The following is a 15,855-nucleotide window of genomic DNA, read 5'->3' on the forward strand; positions in this document are numbered from 1 at the left end:
TCTCCTCTCGGCCCCTGAGATGCGGGGTCTACCGAGAGGGAGGGGGCTGATGCGGGCCCGGGGTAGGGGCCGTGCGGCCCCTCCGGGCAGCAGAGGCCGCGGGAGGGGGGGTGCCCATAGAGGAAGAGGTAGGCCCCGGAGCCTGCTTTCTCTTTCCAGGGCCCAGGCATCCTGGGCCCCCCAACTCCCTACCGGACTGACCAGCCCGCCGGTCCCTTGTCTCCCCTCCCAGGGGGAGGCCCCCGCAGAAATGGGGGCGCTGCTGCTGGAAAAGGAACCCAGAGGAACCACCGAAAGAGGTGAGTGTGCGACAGAATCAGCCCAGTTGGACCTTCACCTCCCCCAACACAGGATCTTCTGAGTCCTTAGTCTTGAACTTTTTCTCTTCCTCTTTAGTTCATGGCTCTTTGGGGGACACCTCTCATAGTGAGGAGAACCTGCCCAAGGCCAACCCCGAGCCCCTGGAGCCAGTTGGCCCCTCATCTCCAGCTTCTGTCACTGTCACGGTTGGCGATGAGGGGGCTGACACCCCAGCGGGAACCACACCGCTCATTGGGGATGACCCCGAGAGCCTGGAGGGAGATGGGGACCTTCATGGGGGCCGCATCCTGCTGGGTGAGAAGCTGGGGAGTTGGGGGGGGGGGCGGTTCCTCTGACTCTTCTATCTTGCCTTAACTTTCTACCTGCCTGCCTGCCCATCTGTTTTCTAGGCCATGCCACAAAGTCCTTCCCCTCTTCCCCCAGCAAAGGGGGTGCCTGTCCCAGTCGAGCCAAGATGTCAATGACCGGGGCTGGGAAGTCACCCCCATCAGTCCAGAGCTTGGCCATGAGGCTGCTGAGTATGCCAGGGACCCAGGGGACAGCAGCAGCCGGGCCTGAACCCCCTCCAGCCACCACCAGTCCTGAGGGGCAGCCCAAAGTCCACAGAGCCAGGAAAACCATGTCCAAACCAGGAAATGGGCAGGTGAGGAGAGGGGCAGAAGGGAGGGAGGAAGAGGAAAACTAAGGTAGGAGATCAAAAACCCTTGGGGGCTTTTTTGTAATTTAGCTTTAGGCTTCTAATCTATTTACATATTTAAATGCTTTGTGGTGCTGTGGGTTAATGGGCCAGACTGCAAAGCCAATTAATTGAACTGTAAGGTTGACAGTTCAAGCTCACCAGTCACTCCTGGGAAACCCTATACAGGGTCTCTATGGGTCAGAACCGACTCAATGGCACTTGACAACAACAACAACAAAGGATCTATTGCTGACAAATAATGGGCTTTGACTTCATTTGTATAAACAGACCCTCTTCTGTTCTGTCTTCCTGGAGTTTACCTTCTTGGGGGACAGGGAGCTCAGAAGACAGATGTTAAAGAGTTAATTACATAATTAATGTCTTAATTACTTCTATGGTAATGACTATGTAAAGGAACTTCAAACCACTCTTCTTTTCTACCTCAAAGCAAGCCCCCAGGGGAATGTTCCCTCCCTTCTTTGAAACCAGCTTCTGTTCCATTTTTAAAGTTTTATCACAAATTGCCAGAAAAAAAGTAAAGGTCACAGAAATGACAAAGGAGAGAAATCACAAAGGCCCCAGGATCTCAGAAGCTTTTAGGGCTCTTGATATCTAGGTCTTTAGCCTTGCTAATGTTTGTTTTCTCATCTGTAAAATGGGAATAAAGGTTCTGCTCATGGGCGGTTGGAGAGATAAGTGAGTGTTCAGTAAGGAATGTGCTGTGGTCTGGTTCCCAGAGCTCCAAATAGCACTTTGGAGAGTGTGAATCACCAACCCACCGCACCTGGGGCACCAGGCAAATCAGCAAAAACTATAGATGCTACCTGATCCAAAATGCTCCCTATCCCCTCCAGCCCCCCATTCCTGAGAAGCGGCCCCCTGAAGTACAGCATTTCCGAATGAGTGATGATGTGCACTCCCTGGGGAAGGTGACCTCAGGTCAGTTTCACCTCCTACCCACCTGTGGTCTGACACTTGCCCTGAGGGTGTAGGGCACTGGTCTCACCCTTTCTCTCTCCTTCCAGATGTAGTCAAAAGGAGGAAGCTGAACTCTGGAAGTGGCCTGGTAAGCAAGGAGAGGCAGGGAGCAAGACCTTGCCAACTGTATGGGGCGTGGCAGTAGAGGTGGGGGAGAGGAGGCCTGTTCCAAGGGTATTTAGGCACTGGGGCTACACCCAGGGTCCTCAAAGTAGGTAGGTGAGGGGAGGGTGCCAGCAACCTCAATTTTTCTCATTTTTTTTCCAGTCGGAGGAGTTGGAATCTGCCCGGGGAGAAGTGACCCTGCAGAAGGGGGACTCGGGGTCCCTGGAGGAATGGGAGACCGTGGTGGGGGATGACTTCAGTCTCTATTATGATTCTTATTCTGTGGATGAGCGAGTGGACTCTGACAGTAAGGTGAGACCCCACCAGTCTGCCACCCTCCCAGCACTTCCCAAGGTCCAACTTTCTCTCTAGTCTGTTTTGTTGTTTATTGGTTATTTATTACTCCCTTACACTATAATCTCCCCGCTCAACACAGACCTACTGGATTATTTTATAGCAGATCTCAGATTCCATGTCATCTTGTCTGTAAATATCTTCATATGTGTCTATAATCATAAGACCTTTTGTATTTGGACATTATTGCATTACTATTTTCACTTCTATAAAATACATTACTAGTTTCACTTCTACCAGTAATTCCATAAATACTGTCACACATCCGCTCCATGTTCCTGTTTCCTTAGTTAATTCATAAAATTATTTTTTTTAAGATCCAAATGAGGTCCAGACCTTGATTTGATTTGTGTTTGGCTTAGGTTGTTGTGAAGTGCCGTCAAGTCGGTTCCGACCCATAGCAACCCTGTATAAGGTTTCCAACGAGCAGCTGGTGAGCTTGAACTGCCAACCTTGCAGTTCAAATGGCTTTGCAAATGGTGCATTAACGCACAGCACCACACCAGGACTCTACCTCTAGATATATAGTTTCCACATCTCCTAAAAGTTTTTGTTTGTTTGTTTTTAACTTGAGCCATTTATTTGTTGAAGGAGCCAGATCAGTTGTCCTACAGAAGTTCTCATGTTAGGAGTTGGCTAATTGGGATGAAATATGATGCTTTTCTCTCTGCCACATATTTTTGGCAAACAAACAAATCTAGATAGATCTGGAAGCATGATCAGCTTTAGATTCCTTTTTTGTTTTTGCAAGAAGGCTTGATAGTAAGTGCCAAGTGCTTCCAATTACATCACGTCGAGCAGCACAGAGCATCAGGTCATCTCTCATTTGTGATGTCAAGATTGGACATCAGGCCCAGGTGATATCAGCTTGATCCATTGGTTATAATGTTCTTTGTGAGTTTTTCACCTACTGTATTTTGCAGCCATTGATAGTCTTGCCTATTTATGAGCTTTATAAAAAGTAGTCCTGGTGTGGCATTGTGGGCTAATGCGCTGGACTTCAAGGTCAGTTTGAATCTCAAGATCAGCAGTTCAAGCTCACCAGCCACTTTTCAGAAACCCTATACGGGGTCATTATGAGCATGTTGTGTTGTTGTGATGTGCCATGGAGTCGGTGCCGACTCATAGCAATCCTGTGCAAGGTTTCCAAGGCTGTAAATCTTTATGGGAGCAGAACGCCTATCTTTCTCCTACGGAACAGCTGGTAGTTTCGAACCACAGACTGTGAGATTAGCAGCCTGATTTGTAACCACTACACTGCCAGAGCTCCTTATTATGAGTATAAACAACAACTATCCCCTAGAAGTTGTGGTTTTCTTTTTCTTTTTTTTTAATGTTGCCAAGACACATGCACATTGTTGCATATAATTATAACACCTTTTTGACTGTTGTATGTGAGGCGTCTTCAAAAAAATTGTGGACTAATTTTCTGTTAGCTTTGTTTATTTTTTATTGTGAATTAAGTAAGGGTTTACAAAGCCAGATCATCAGTTTTACATTAAGAAAATCATAAACTTTGTTTCATTACAATGATTGTAATGTACCATCAGTTAACAGTAATTACCTCTATTCGCTTTAACTCCTGGTTTGTTTGTTTTTTTAATGCCTCTTCATCTAGTAACTCAGCCTTTTCTCTCCTGACCACACTGCCTATCTTTTTGTTGTTGTTGTTATTTTTGTTCTTCTACGTCATTGTCCTGGTGTGACGTTACAGGATAAACACTGGACCGTAGTTCAAACCTATCAGCCACTCCTTGGAAGCCCTATACAGGGTCCAACTCAATGGCATTTCACAACAGCCTTGCTGTCTGGTCCTGGGGGCTGGATACATCCGGCTCTGCCTCTCTAAAGCCACCCACCCAAAAGAGAGTTGTGGCCTGGAAGTGATTGTTCCCTGTGCCCCATCTTGTCTCTCTATCAGTCTGAAGTTGAAGCCCTTACTGAACAATTAAGTGAAGAAGAGGAAGAGGAGGAGGAAGAGGAAGAAGAAGAAGAGGAAGAAGAAGAGGAAGAGGAAGAAGAGGAGGAAGAAGATGAGGAATCAGGCAATCAGTCAGACAGGGTAAGGGTTGGCATCCTCACAAGAGGTGGACACTATAGGACAAGAGACCAGAGACCCTAACTCTCCTCCTCCCTAGAGTGGCTCCAGTGGCCGGCGCAAAGCCAAGAAGAAGTGGCGGAAGGACAGCCCATGGGTGAAGCCAACCCGGAAACGGCGGAAACGGGAGCCTCCAAGGGCCAAGGAGCCACGAGGTGAGGGGGCTGCTCTGCTTTTGGGTCCCCTCCTCCAGCCCTCTCCTGGCCCCCAGAGAGCATGCATGTATACAGACATTCTTGCATGTGTACACCCGCATGTACCCACACCCATGCACCTGTGAGCTCGCACTCTCACTCTCTCTGTCTCTATGTCAGGAGTGAATGGTGTGGGCTCCTCAGGCCCCAGTGAGTACATGGAGGTTCCTCTGGGGTCCCTGGAGCTGCCCAGCGAGGGGACCCTCTCTCCCAACCATGCTGGTAATTGCTGATTGCTGGGACAAGGAAGCCACTAGGGGGCTTCCTCAAGACTGGAGGGAACGGGGAGGAGGAGGGCCCTGTTGTGGTAGTATTCACAGCCAGGCTTTAGGGGTTCTAGAGAATGAAAGGAGACAAAGGGTGGGGGTGAGAGGACCCATCAGGGGTCCCAGTGGGTGAGAGGCATGGCCTTCCTCAGCTCCCATGTTTTCTCCATCCAAGGAGTGTCTAATGACACATCTTCGCTGGAGACTGAGCGTGGGTTTGAGGAGCTGCCCCTTTGCAGTTGCCGCATGGAGGCGCCCAAGATCGACCGCATCAGTGAGAGGGCGGGGCACAAGTGCATGGCCACAGAGAGTGTGGACGGAGAGGTGGGCCACTGGGCAGCTAGGAGAGGTGGCAGGGAGAGCCAGCGCTAAGCCTCAGCTTCATTGTCTTTCCTTGTGTGTCCTCACTGCCCACAGCTGTCAGGCTGCAACACTGCCATCCTGAAGCGGGAGACCATGAGGCCCTCCAGCCGTGTGGCCCTGATGGTGCTCTGTGAGACCCACCGCGCCCGTATGGTTAAACATCACTGCTGCCCAGGATGTGGCTACTTCTGCACAGCAGTGAGTGAGCTGCAAGGTGGGCAGGCACACCTGGCAGGGAAAGGGTTCCCAAGGCCTGACCTTATTTCTCTGCCCCCAGGGCACCTTCCTGGAGTGCCACCCTGACTTCCGAGTGGCCCACCGTTTCCATAAGGCCTGTGTGTCCCAACTGAATGGAATGGTCTTCTGTCCCCATTGTGGGGAAGATGCCTCCGAGGCCCAGGAGGTGACCATCCCCCGGGGGGATGGGATGGTCCCACAAGCTGGCACTGCAGCTCCTGCCCCTCCGCCCCTAGCCCAGGATGCCCCTGGAAGAGCAGACACATCCCAACCCAGGTACTGGTTGTTCCCTTCTCTGTTGTCTGTTCCTACCCACTTGCTGTTGCCTCCAGACATCAGCACCTTCTCCCACAGTGCCCGGATGCGAGGGCACGGTGAGCCCAGGCGCCTGCCCTGCGACCCTTTGGCCGATACCATTGACAGCTCAGGGCCCTCACTTACCCTGCCTAATGGAGGCTGCCTCTCAGCGGTAGGACTGCCCCCTGGGCCCGGTCGGGAAGCCCTGGAAAAGGCCCTGGTCATCCAGGAGTCAGAGAGGTGAGTGGGGTTGGGGCTGGAGCGGGAGCAGCTCTGCCAGTGGTGGTCAAGTACCAGGAGCCAAGCCCTTCTTCCTCACCATGCAGGCGGAAGAAGCTTCGTTTCCACCCACGGCAACTGTACTTGTCAGTGAAGCAGGGAGAACTGCAGAAAGTGATCCTGATGCTATGTGAGTTTTCCTCCGCTTGTTCAGTGCACCTCGGTCGAATAGGGACTATATTGCCAGGCACTGGGCTCAAGACCAAGAGGACAGGGATGGAGGGTGCAGTCCTCACCTTACAGGACTTAGTGTGGTGGGAAAATACACACAGGTGACCCAGGATGATGAGGGTACCTTGCGCTGAGAGCTATGTTGGGTGCACTGATCTGTGTAAGCTCAGAGATGGAGGCATAGGGAGGTATCTTGCTTGGTGACATGGAGGTACTAAAGGGCAGGACCAGGGTTTGAACCCAGGCACTGCCAGAGCTCTGAATGCTGCACTGTGAAAAGTACTTTGGTGGAAATGAGCACAGGGGATGCCCAGGAGGGACCCAGATCCAGGTTAGAGCCCTGAGGAGGTGTTGCCCACACCCTGGCTTGCTTACCACTTGTCCCTTCCTCTCCTGGTACAATGGGGTCTCCCTGCAGTGGACAACCTGGACCCCAACTTCCAGAGTGACCAGCAGAGCAAGCGCACACCCCTACATGCGGCTGCCCAAAAGGGCTCAGTGGAGATCTGCCACGTGCTGCTGCAGGTCAGCATTGCAAGCTCTCTGCCTGGGTGACCAGGTCTCGGACCTCCTTCCCAGCCCCAACCCTCCTTGGTGCCAGCCTGAGTCTGCCTCCTTACAGGCTGGAGCCAACATCAATGCGGTAGACAAGCAGCAGCGAACGCCATTGATGGAGGCTGTAGTGAACAACCACCTGGAGTTGGCACGGTACATGGTACAGCGTGGTGGCTGCGTTTACAGCAAGGTACCAAGAGGGAGTGGCCCACAGAGTCAGGGACTGGTTTGTGGTGGCAGCCAGTCTTCAACTGACCATGTCTCCCTCAGGAGGAGGATGGCTCCACCTGCCTCCACCATGCAGCCAAAATTGGGAACCTGGAGATGGTCAGCTTGCTGCTCAGCACGGGACAGGTGGATGTCAATGCCCAGGTCAGTGGCTCCCAGGCTGCGGCCCAGCCCCAACTCCTCAGCTCACCTGAGCCTGGGGCTTTCGGACCTTTTTATGCTTCTTGTCTCCTCTGACTCTCCCTGAGGTGTCTATCTCCATCTCTTTGTTCATCTTCATTTGCTCTTCTCTTGATTGTTTCCCTTTTTCTTCCTTTACTTTTCTGTAGGGTTTGCAGAGTAGTGAGTTGCTACTGTGGTCTCTGAAAGTGACCAGTGAGGTTTTCTGTGAACTCTTGGATTCTCTTATATTGGTTGTGTTTTCATTTGTTACCAAACCAGTGGCCATCGAGTCACACTCATAGCAACGCGGTGTGTCTCAGAGTACATCTGGGCCCCATAGGTGGCTGACGACATTTTTAGATTGCCAAGCCTTTCTTCCAAGGTGCCTGTATCCAAAGCTTTGGTGAGCACCTGAATGCTTAACATTTGGACCACCCAGGGACACCTGTAACCTTTTAGTGTCATGCTTTTTGATCTTTGAATTGTTTGTTTAGTTTTCATTCAGGGAGTGCCTTTGAAGTAGGCCCTTGCCTCAGCACACGTCCTGCCCCCAACTCAGAATCTGCCACTTGGCTAAGAGACGCTCGTTCCTTTACATGGGAAGTCTTTTTGTTTGAGAGTAGTCTCTGTGTCTAAGGGTATTTGTTGCTCCTGGGATGGCATTGCATCTAGGACTATTCAGTAGGCACACCAAGAAATACATATCTTTTCAGAAAGAATAAATTATTCTCATAATTCTCAGCGACTTTGCCCAAAGCCCCACAGCCTGTGAGTGGTTGAGCTGGGATTCAGTCATCTGGACCCTACAACCTGAACCTGCTCTGAGACTAGGGAGGAGGTGGCCGCTGCCTGACCCTCCCTCCTTTCTCCCCACCCACAGGACAGTGGAGGGTGGACGCCCATCATCTGGGCCGCAGAGCACAAGCACATAGAAGTGATACGCATGCTGCTGACACGAGGCGCTGATGTCACCCTCACTGATAATGTGAGTGGGAGTTTCGTTGGGGTGGGAGAGGTGGGGATAACCCTAGGCCCCTGAGGAAGTGGAGGCCGGGGGCAGGGGCTCAGCTGCCTATATCGGCCCATCCCCTCACGCCTCCATAGGAGGAAAACATCTGCCTGCACTGGGCCTCCTTCACCGGCAGTGCTGCCATCGCTGAGGTCCTCCTAAATGCCCGCTGCGACCTCCACGCTGTCAATTACCATGGGGACACACCCCTGCACATTGCAGCCCGGGAGAGCTACCACGACTGTGTGCTGTGAGCCCCCACCTGGCCCTACCCCTGACTCCCCTGCCCCCACCACCACTCAACCCCAGGCCCCATGGGCTCCCTGTCCCCTCCCCAGGTTGTTCCTGTCCCGTGGGGCAAACCCTGAGCTTCGGAACAAGGAGGGAGACACGGCTTGGGACCTGACCCCCGAGCGCTCCGACGTGTGGTTTGCACTCCAGCTCAATCGCAAGCTGCGGCTCGGAGTTGGAAACCGGGCCATCCGAACCGAGAAGATCATCTGCAGGTGAGGCCAGGTCCCATCAAGCCCTCAGATTAGTCCCAGACCCTCTTGAGGCCCCACAAAGAATTAATTACTCAGCTAATTCTCAGCAACCTTGGACAATAGATACAATTTATAAAATAAAGCCTTGATAAGCTTTAGCAAATAAAAGTAGGGATTATTGTTGTTTGTTGTTAGGTGCCATCAAATTGGTACCGACTCATAGGGAGGGACCTATGCACAACAGAATGAAACATTGTCCGGTCCTGGGCCAATCTCACAATTGTTGCCATGCTTGATCCCATTGATGCTGCCATTTTGCCAATCCCATCTCGCTGAAGGTCTTCCTCTTTTTCTCTGATCCGCCACCTTATCAAATATGATATCCTACTCCAGCAGCTGGTCCCTCCTGACAATATGTCCGAAGTACAAGAGACGAAGTTTGGCCATCCTGGCCTCCAAGGAGCACTCTGGCTGCACTTCTTCCAACACAGATCTGTTTGTTCTTTTGGCATCCTATGGTACTTTCAATATTCTCCTCTAAAACCATAACTCAAAGGCATCAATTCTTCTACAATCTTCCTTATTCACTGTCCAGCTTTCGCATGCATATGAGGTTATTGAAAATACCATGGCTTGGGTCAGGTGCACCTTAGTCCTCAAGCTGACATCTTTGCTCTTCAACACTTTAAGAAAGTCTTGTGCAGCAGATTAGCCTAATGCAATACGTCATATGATTCTTTGACTGGTGTTTATTGGTCCACTGGTGGGCATTTTTGTTTCTTTACATTGAGATACAATCCATAGCAAAGGCTGTGATCTTTGATCTTCATCAGTAAGTATTTTAAGTCCTCTTCACTTTCAGTAAGCAAGGTTGTATCATCTGCATATCGCAGGTTGTTAATGAGTCTTCCTCCAATCCTGATGCCACATTTTTCTTCATATAACCCAGCTTCTTGGATTATTTGCTCAGCACACAGGTTAAATAAATATGGTGAAAGAATACAATCCTGTCGCACACCTTTCTTAATTTCAAGCCATTTGTGTTCCCATATTCTGTTTGAACAACTGCCTCTTGGCCCAGGTACAGATTCCTCATGAGCACAATTAAGTGTTCCGCAATACTCATACTTCACAATGCTGTCCATAGCTTGTCATGATCCACACGATCGAAAGCCTTTGCATAGTCAGTAAAGCACAGCTAAACATCTTTCTGATATTCTCTGCTTTCAGCCAAGATCCATCAAACATCAGCAGTGATATCCCACATCCCATGGCCTCTCCTGAATCCAGCTTGAAGCTCTGGAAATTCTCTATCAATGTATGCCTGCAGCCATTTCTGTATTACCTTTAGTAAAACTTTACTCACATGGGATATCAAAGCTATTGTCAGATGATTTCCACATTCCGTTGGGTCACCTCTCTTTGAAATGGGCACAAATACGGATCTCTTCCAATCAGTCAGCCAGATAGTTGTCTTCCAAATTTCTTGGCAGAGATGAGTGAGTGCCTCCTGTGCCGCCTCACTTTCTTGAAAGATTTCAATTTTTATTCCATCAATTCCCGGTGTCTTGTTCTTTGCCAGTTCTTTCAGTGCAGCTTGGACTTCTTCCTTCAGTATCGTTGGCTCTTGATCATTTACTACCTCTTGAAACAGATGAACATCACCCATTTCCTTTTGGTACAGTGACTCTGTATTCCTTCCATCTTCTTTTGGTGCTTTCTGCATCATTCAGTAATTTTCCCAGAGAATCCTTCAATAACGAAAGTCTAGACTTGCATTTTTAATTCACTTTCCCCAGCTTGAGAAATGCTGAGCGTGTTCGTCCCTTTTGGTTTTCTGACTGCAGATCTTTGCACATTTTGTTGTAATATTTGACTTTGCCTTCTCAAGCTGACCTTTGAAATTTTCTGTTCAGCTCTTGTTTTGTTCCTCATTTCTTCATTTGCTTTAGCATCTCTATGCTGGAGAGACAGTTTCAGTGTCTCTTCTGACATTCATTTTGATCTTTTCCTTCTTTCTTGTCTTAATGACTTTTTGCTTTCTTTTTGTATGATAATCTTGATGTCATCACAACTCTTCTGGTCTTTGGTCTTTAGTGTTTAACGTATCAAATGTGTTCTTCAGATGATCTTTAAATTCAAGTGGGATATATTCAAGGACATATTTTGGCTCTCGTGGACTTGTTTTCATTTTCTTCAGCTTCAGTTTGGATTTTCAAATGAGCGATTGAGGGTCTGTTCCACAATCTGCCCTTGGCCTTGTTTTGACTGATGATATCAAGCTTTTCCACTGTCTCTTTCCACAGATGTAGTCAGTTTGATTTCTGTGTAGTCCTTCTGATGAAGTCCATGTGTATAATCGTCTTTTATGCTGTCTAAAGAAGGTATTTGAAGTGAGCAAATAATTGGTTTTGCTGAATTCTATCATATAATCTCCAGCATAATTTCTATTACCAGGGCCATATTTTCCAACTACTGATCCTTTCTCTTTGTTTCCAACCTTTTCATTCCAATCACCAGTAATGATCAATACATCTTAATTGCATGTTTGATCAATTTCAGATTGAAGAAGTTGATGGAATGCTTCTATTTCATCCTCGCTGCCTTTAGTGGTTGCTGTATAAATTTGAATAATAGTGGTATTAACTGGGCTTCCCTGTAGGCATGTGGATATTATCCTATCACAGACAGCGCTGTACCTCATGACTGATCTGAATATGTTCTTTTTGACAATGAATGCAACACCATTGCTCTTCAATTTGTCATTCCCAGTATAGTAAGTCATATGGTTGTCAGATTCAAAATGGCCAATACCAGTCCATTTCAGCTAACTAATGCCTAAGATATTGATGTTTATGTGTTCCATTTCATTTTTTACATCCAGTTTTCCTAGATTCATACTTCATACATTACATGTTTTGATTATTAATGGATTTTTACAGTTGTTTCTCTTCATTTTGTTGAGTTGTGCCCCATCAGCAAATGAAGGAGGTCCCACGGGCTTTTCTCCCATGGGCTTCACTCCATTCTTGTCATCATGGTCAACTCTACTTTGAGGAGGCCGCTCTTCCCCAGTTACATTTTGAGTGCCTTTCAACCTGAGGGGCTCATTTTCCGGCACTATATCTGACAGTGTTTCTCTGCTATTCATAAGGTTTTCAGTGATTAAATATTCGGAAGTAGTTCGTCACTCCTTCTTTCTAGTCTATCTTTGTCTGGAAGCTCATCTGAAGCCTGTCCACCGTGGATGACGCTGCTGGTATTTAAAACACCAGTGGCATAGCTTTCAGAATCACAGCAACTCACCAGCCACCACCGTATGACAAACTGACAGACGAGTGGTGGAAAGTAAGGGACACCCAGTTAAATTTGAATATTACATAGAAAGGAACACTTTTTTAGTGGAAGGAGTCACTGAGCTTCTCTTAAGGGTGATGGGAAAATCAGTTAACAGGGTTGAATAGCATGATGAACATAATGTCCCTGAACTGTACTTGTGATAAGTATAGAAACAGCAGGTGTTTTGTTACCTATATAATTGTGAAGTGCCAGTGAGTCAGTTGCCACTCACAGTGACTCTGTATAGGGTTTTCAAGGAGTAGCTGGTGGGTTTGGACCAATGACCTTGTGGTCCAGTGCTTACCCTACAGCGCCACACCAGAGGTCCACCAGTCGAATTAATACAATTAAAAAAAAAAAAATTCCATGCAATATATAGGACATACTCGTATATATTACACTCCTCGATGATTTTAATGTTTTTGAAACTAAGACTTACTTGTTGTTGTTGTTGTTATGTGCTGTGGAGTCGGTTCCAACTCATAGTGACCCTACACAGGGTTTCCGAGGCTGTAAATCTTTCCGGGAGCAGAACGCCTCATCTTTCTCCCGCGGAACCGCTGGTAGTTTTGAACTGCTGACCTTGAGGCTCGCAGCCCAATTTGTAACCAGTACGCTACCAGAGCTCTTTAAGACTTAATTAGGTGTCCTGTATTAGATTTAGTAAGCATACTCCCCACACCCTGATGGATCCCTAGAACCACTCCAGACCCATCTTCCCCGTGGCCCAGTGAACCACACCACCATCCTCAGCTCCATGTTAGGCCCCACTGAGCTCCCCAGCCCTCCCTTGAACCTAGAGGAGCCCCTCACTCTTGTTCCAGCCCCTTAGCTCCATCTCCCCTTCTGCTTCCAGGGACGTGGCTCGGGGCTATGAGAACGTACCCATTCCCTGTGTCAATGGTGTGGATGGAGAGCCCTGCCCTGAGGACTATAAGTACATCTCCGAGAACTGCGAGACCTCCACCATGAACATTGACCGCAACATCACCCACCTACAGGTGAGTGGGCCGCCACGGGCCCTCCTAAGGGGACACCTGGAGCTGCCATGTGCACTTGGGCAAGTTTGGGCCAACCAGGACACTGACCAGGGGTGGGGACTGAAAGACAGCCTGGTGTGGAACTGTGTCCACTTGGAGGAAGGGCTCCTTTATGTAGGCAGCCCTGGGGACACACCATCCGTAATATCTTGCTTTCCTCTCACCCTGGTACCTTAACTACCTGTATCCTAATACATGGACCCCAGAGATGCTAGTGACTGGGTCAGAGAGCATCTGAGGGCTTGAACTGACTCTCTCCTCCCTGCCCAGCACTGCACGTGTGTGGACGACTGCTCCAGCTCCAACTGCCTGTGCGGCCAGCTCAGCATCCGGTGTTGGTATGACAAGGTATGCCGCTCAGTCTGATCACTGAATCCTCTCCTCCAGAGACACAGCCCCTGACAATGCTCACACCTCCTGCCCTGAGGAGGAAGTGGCTGAGAGGGCGGGGCAGCACCTGGGGATTTCCCAGGATACTGACTGGGTAGAGGTGACTAGTGCCCAGGTATATGCAAATTGAGGGTCATAGCTGCACACTGTGTGTTCTTGGTCTCAAGTGCTGCATGAGCTCCCCAACTCCTTCCCTATCTGGGCTAGGGTCAACAGTGGATCTTTCTGTATGGAGTGTTGGGGTCCTGGGCATAGAGGTGGTGACCACACAGACCTTTGTCCTGTCTCTCTGGACCCCAGGATGGGCGGCTGCTGCAGGAGTTTAACAAGATTGAGCCCCCACTGATTTTTGAGTGTAACCAGGCGTGCTCCTGCTGGAGGAACTGCAAAAACCGGGTGGTCCAAAGTGGCATCAAGTAAGGTCCTGCCCTGCAGCCCACCCACACCTGCCTCACCCCCTTTGTCAGAAGTGTGTGGTGGTCCCTTCCCCACCCTTAGCATTTTCCAGGCCCTTTACCCAACACACCCTCCCTCCTGCCCCTAGGGTGAGACTGCAGCTCTACCGGACAGCCAAGATGGGCTGGGGGGTCCGTGCCCTGCAGACCATCCCCCAGGGAACCTTCATCTGCGAGTGAGTCTGTTGGGGTACCTAAGGTTGAGGGGTGGAGCCCACCTCTCACTGCCCGCCCCATGTCCAGTCTGCCCAGACCCTGGAGCTTTCTGTCACCATGCCTGTGTCTTCCTCCTCCTTCACTGCCACGATCTCTCAGATCTCTGAGTGGGAAAGGCACTTGTTTGGGAGAGAAGCAGCCCTGGATTTGAGCCGTATTTGTCTTGTGTGAAATGGAGATAAGCAACTGCCTTTCAGTGGCCTTGTCCCTCTCCATCAATTCCTTCTCTGCCCAGCCTCTGTAATTACTCCCTCTCCCCTGCTTCTTCCCCATAGTCTTCAAACTTACTTAGGTCTCCCTTTACCTAACCCTACTTGCCTAATCAGGAGTGCCAAGCAGTTCAAGTGAGCCATTGAGAATTTATATGGAGCACAGTTCCACTCTGATACATGTGGTGGTAGCGGTGTCCAGATTTTCTCCTTCATGCCCTCTTAGGTTCTCGATCAAGTGCCTCCTTGTCCCCACCATCCACTCACTGCTCATCCCTGTCAAACTGCACCTTTGTCAAACTACACCTTCACTCTCCGTGAGTGCTGCCTCTCAGCAGTCCTCATTCTCCTAACATCTTCCCCACCCCCTTAGACCCCTTGCCCTGAAAGGCTCCTCTTCCTCCCTTTGCTGTTCCCTTGTGCTGTTCTCCAACTCCTTCCCCCAAGTTCCTCCTGGCTCTGGTTGCTCCAGCTCTCCATGAAGCCCTGACCCCCTTCTGTCCTTTAGCCCTGCAATGCCCACCACCTGCTGGCTGATCTGAGTACACAAACCTCCTTGTGTCCAAATTCAAGCAAATTTCCCCACCCTACTCCACCTGCCCATAAATGCTGACCACAACCCGTCTTCTTTCACTGGAACCTTTCTCCCTGTCCCTTTCCTGTTACTACCTTAGCTTCTCTAGGTCATCCCGGGCCCATCTGCCCGTCCTGTCTGTTGCGTCAGCTGTTCGGTGGGGAACTGGATTGTTGTGTTCTCTTATCCCCTCACATGTCTTCCCATGCTCTTCCCTGAGTCCCCCTTCAAGGGACTACCCACCTCCCTCCCAGGTGATGTTCAGCGTCTTGTTTATGTCCCCACACCAGTCTTTGAGACTCAGATAGTAACTAGACCAGTTGACAAGTAGTAGAAGGAGGTTCCATGGGATTGTGAGGAGAGATGGGGCCTAGAGCAGTCTACCAAAAGCTCTGCTCATCTTTAGAACCATCACTTCCTGCCCAACAGGTATGTTGGGGAGCTGATCTCCGATGCTGAAGCTGATGTGAGAGAGGATGATTCTTATCTCTTCGACTTAGACAACAAGGTGGGCAGGAAACCTCTCTGCCCCATTCCATCCCAGTGGCTGGACTACTGGGGTCCCCAGGGAAGTTAGCGGATGGAAACTGGGAAGGAGGGGCCGGGTGGTCACTGGTAGTTGGTCAGGCAAACAGGGTAGGGGAGATGCGAAGAGTGACGTCCCTACCTTCAGGATGGAGAGGTGTACTGCATTGATGCCCGTTACTATGGCAACATCAGCCGATTCATCAATCATCTGTGTGACCCCAACATCATCCCTGTCCGCGTTTTCATGCTGCACCAAGACTTGCGGTTTCCACGCATCGCCTTCTTCAGTTCCCGAGACATCCGGACTGGGGAGGAGCTAGGGT

At 49.7% G+C, this 15,855-nt stretch overlaps 1 protein-coding gene across 1 annotated transcript in view; it reads left to right on the forward strand.

The window, feature by feature from the left end:
• The first annotated feature begins 230 nt into the window (after window positions 1-230).
• EHMT2 (euchromatic histone-lysine N-methyltransferase 2) overlaps window positions 231-15,855 on the forward strand; it is a 33,788-nt gene continuing 18,163 nt past the window's right edge. Inside the window, exons 1-26 of the mRNA XM_006875664.1 lie at window positions 231-299; window positions 397-615; window positions 711-964; window positions 1,855-1,939; window positions 2,026-2,066; window positions 2,246-2,395; window positions 4,359-4,499; window positions 4,576-4,690; window positions 4,850-4,951; window positions 5,171-5,319; window positions 5,413-5,556; window positions 5,636-5,871; window positions 5,950-6,132; window positions 6,219-6,301; window positions 6,761-6,867; window positions 6,965-7,087; window positions 7,168-7,269; window positions 8,168-8,272; window positions 8,392-8,546; window positions 8,635-8,802; window positions 12,977-13,121; window positions 13,431-13,508; window positions 13,851-13,966; window positions 14,095-14,181; window positions 15,434-15,512; window positions 15,678-15,853. Of these exons, the coding sequence (XP_006875726.1) occupies window positions 251-299; window positions 397-615; window positions 711-964; window positions 1,855-1,939; window positions 2,026-2,066; window positions 2,246-2,395; window positions 4,359-4,499; window positions 4,576-4,690; window positions 4,850-4,951; window positions 5,171-5,319; window positions 5,413-5,556; window positions 5,636-5,871; window positions 5,950-6,132; window positions 6,219-6,301; window positions 6,761-6,867; window positions 6,965-7,087; window positions 7,168-7,269; window positions 8,168-8,272; window positions 8,392-8,546; window positions 8,635-8,802; window positions 12,977-13,121; window positions 13,431-13,508; window positions 13,851-13,966; window positions 14,095-14,181; window positions 15,434-15,512; window positions 15,678-15,853 (3,392 nt within the window). The 5' untranslated portion in view covers window positions 231-250. The remainder of the gene's footprint in view (window positions 300-396; window positions 616-710; window positions 965-1,854; window positions 1,940-2,025; window positions 2,067-2,245; window positions 2,396-4,358; window positions 4,500-4,575; window positions 4,691-4,849; window positions 4,952-5,170; window positions 5,320-5,412; window positions 5,557-5,635; window positions 5,872-5,949; window positions 6,133-6,218; window positions 6,302-6,760; window positions 6,868-6,964; window positions 7,088-7,167; window positions 7,270-8,167; window positions 8,273-8,391; window positions 8,547-8,634; window positions 8,803-12,976; window positions 13,122-13,430; window positions 13,509-13,850; window positions 13,967-14,094; window positions 14,182-15,433; window positions 15,513-15,677; window positions 15,854-15,855) is intronic.

This window comes from Chrysochloris asiatica, unplaced genomic scaffold, assembly GCF_000296735.1.
Source record: "Chrysochloris asiatica unplaced genomic scaffold, ChrAsi1.0 scaffold00333, whole genome shotgun sequence".
Taxonomy (NCBI): domain Eukaryota; kingdom Metazoa; phylum Chordata; class Mammalia; order Afrosoricida; family Chrysochloridae; genus Chrysochloris; species Chrysochloris asiatica.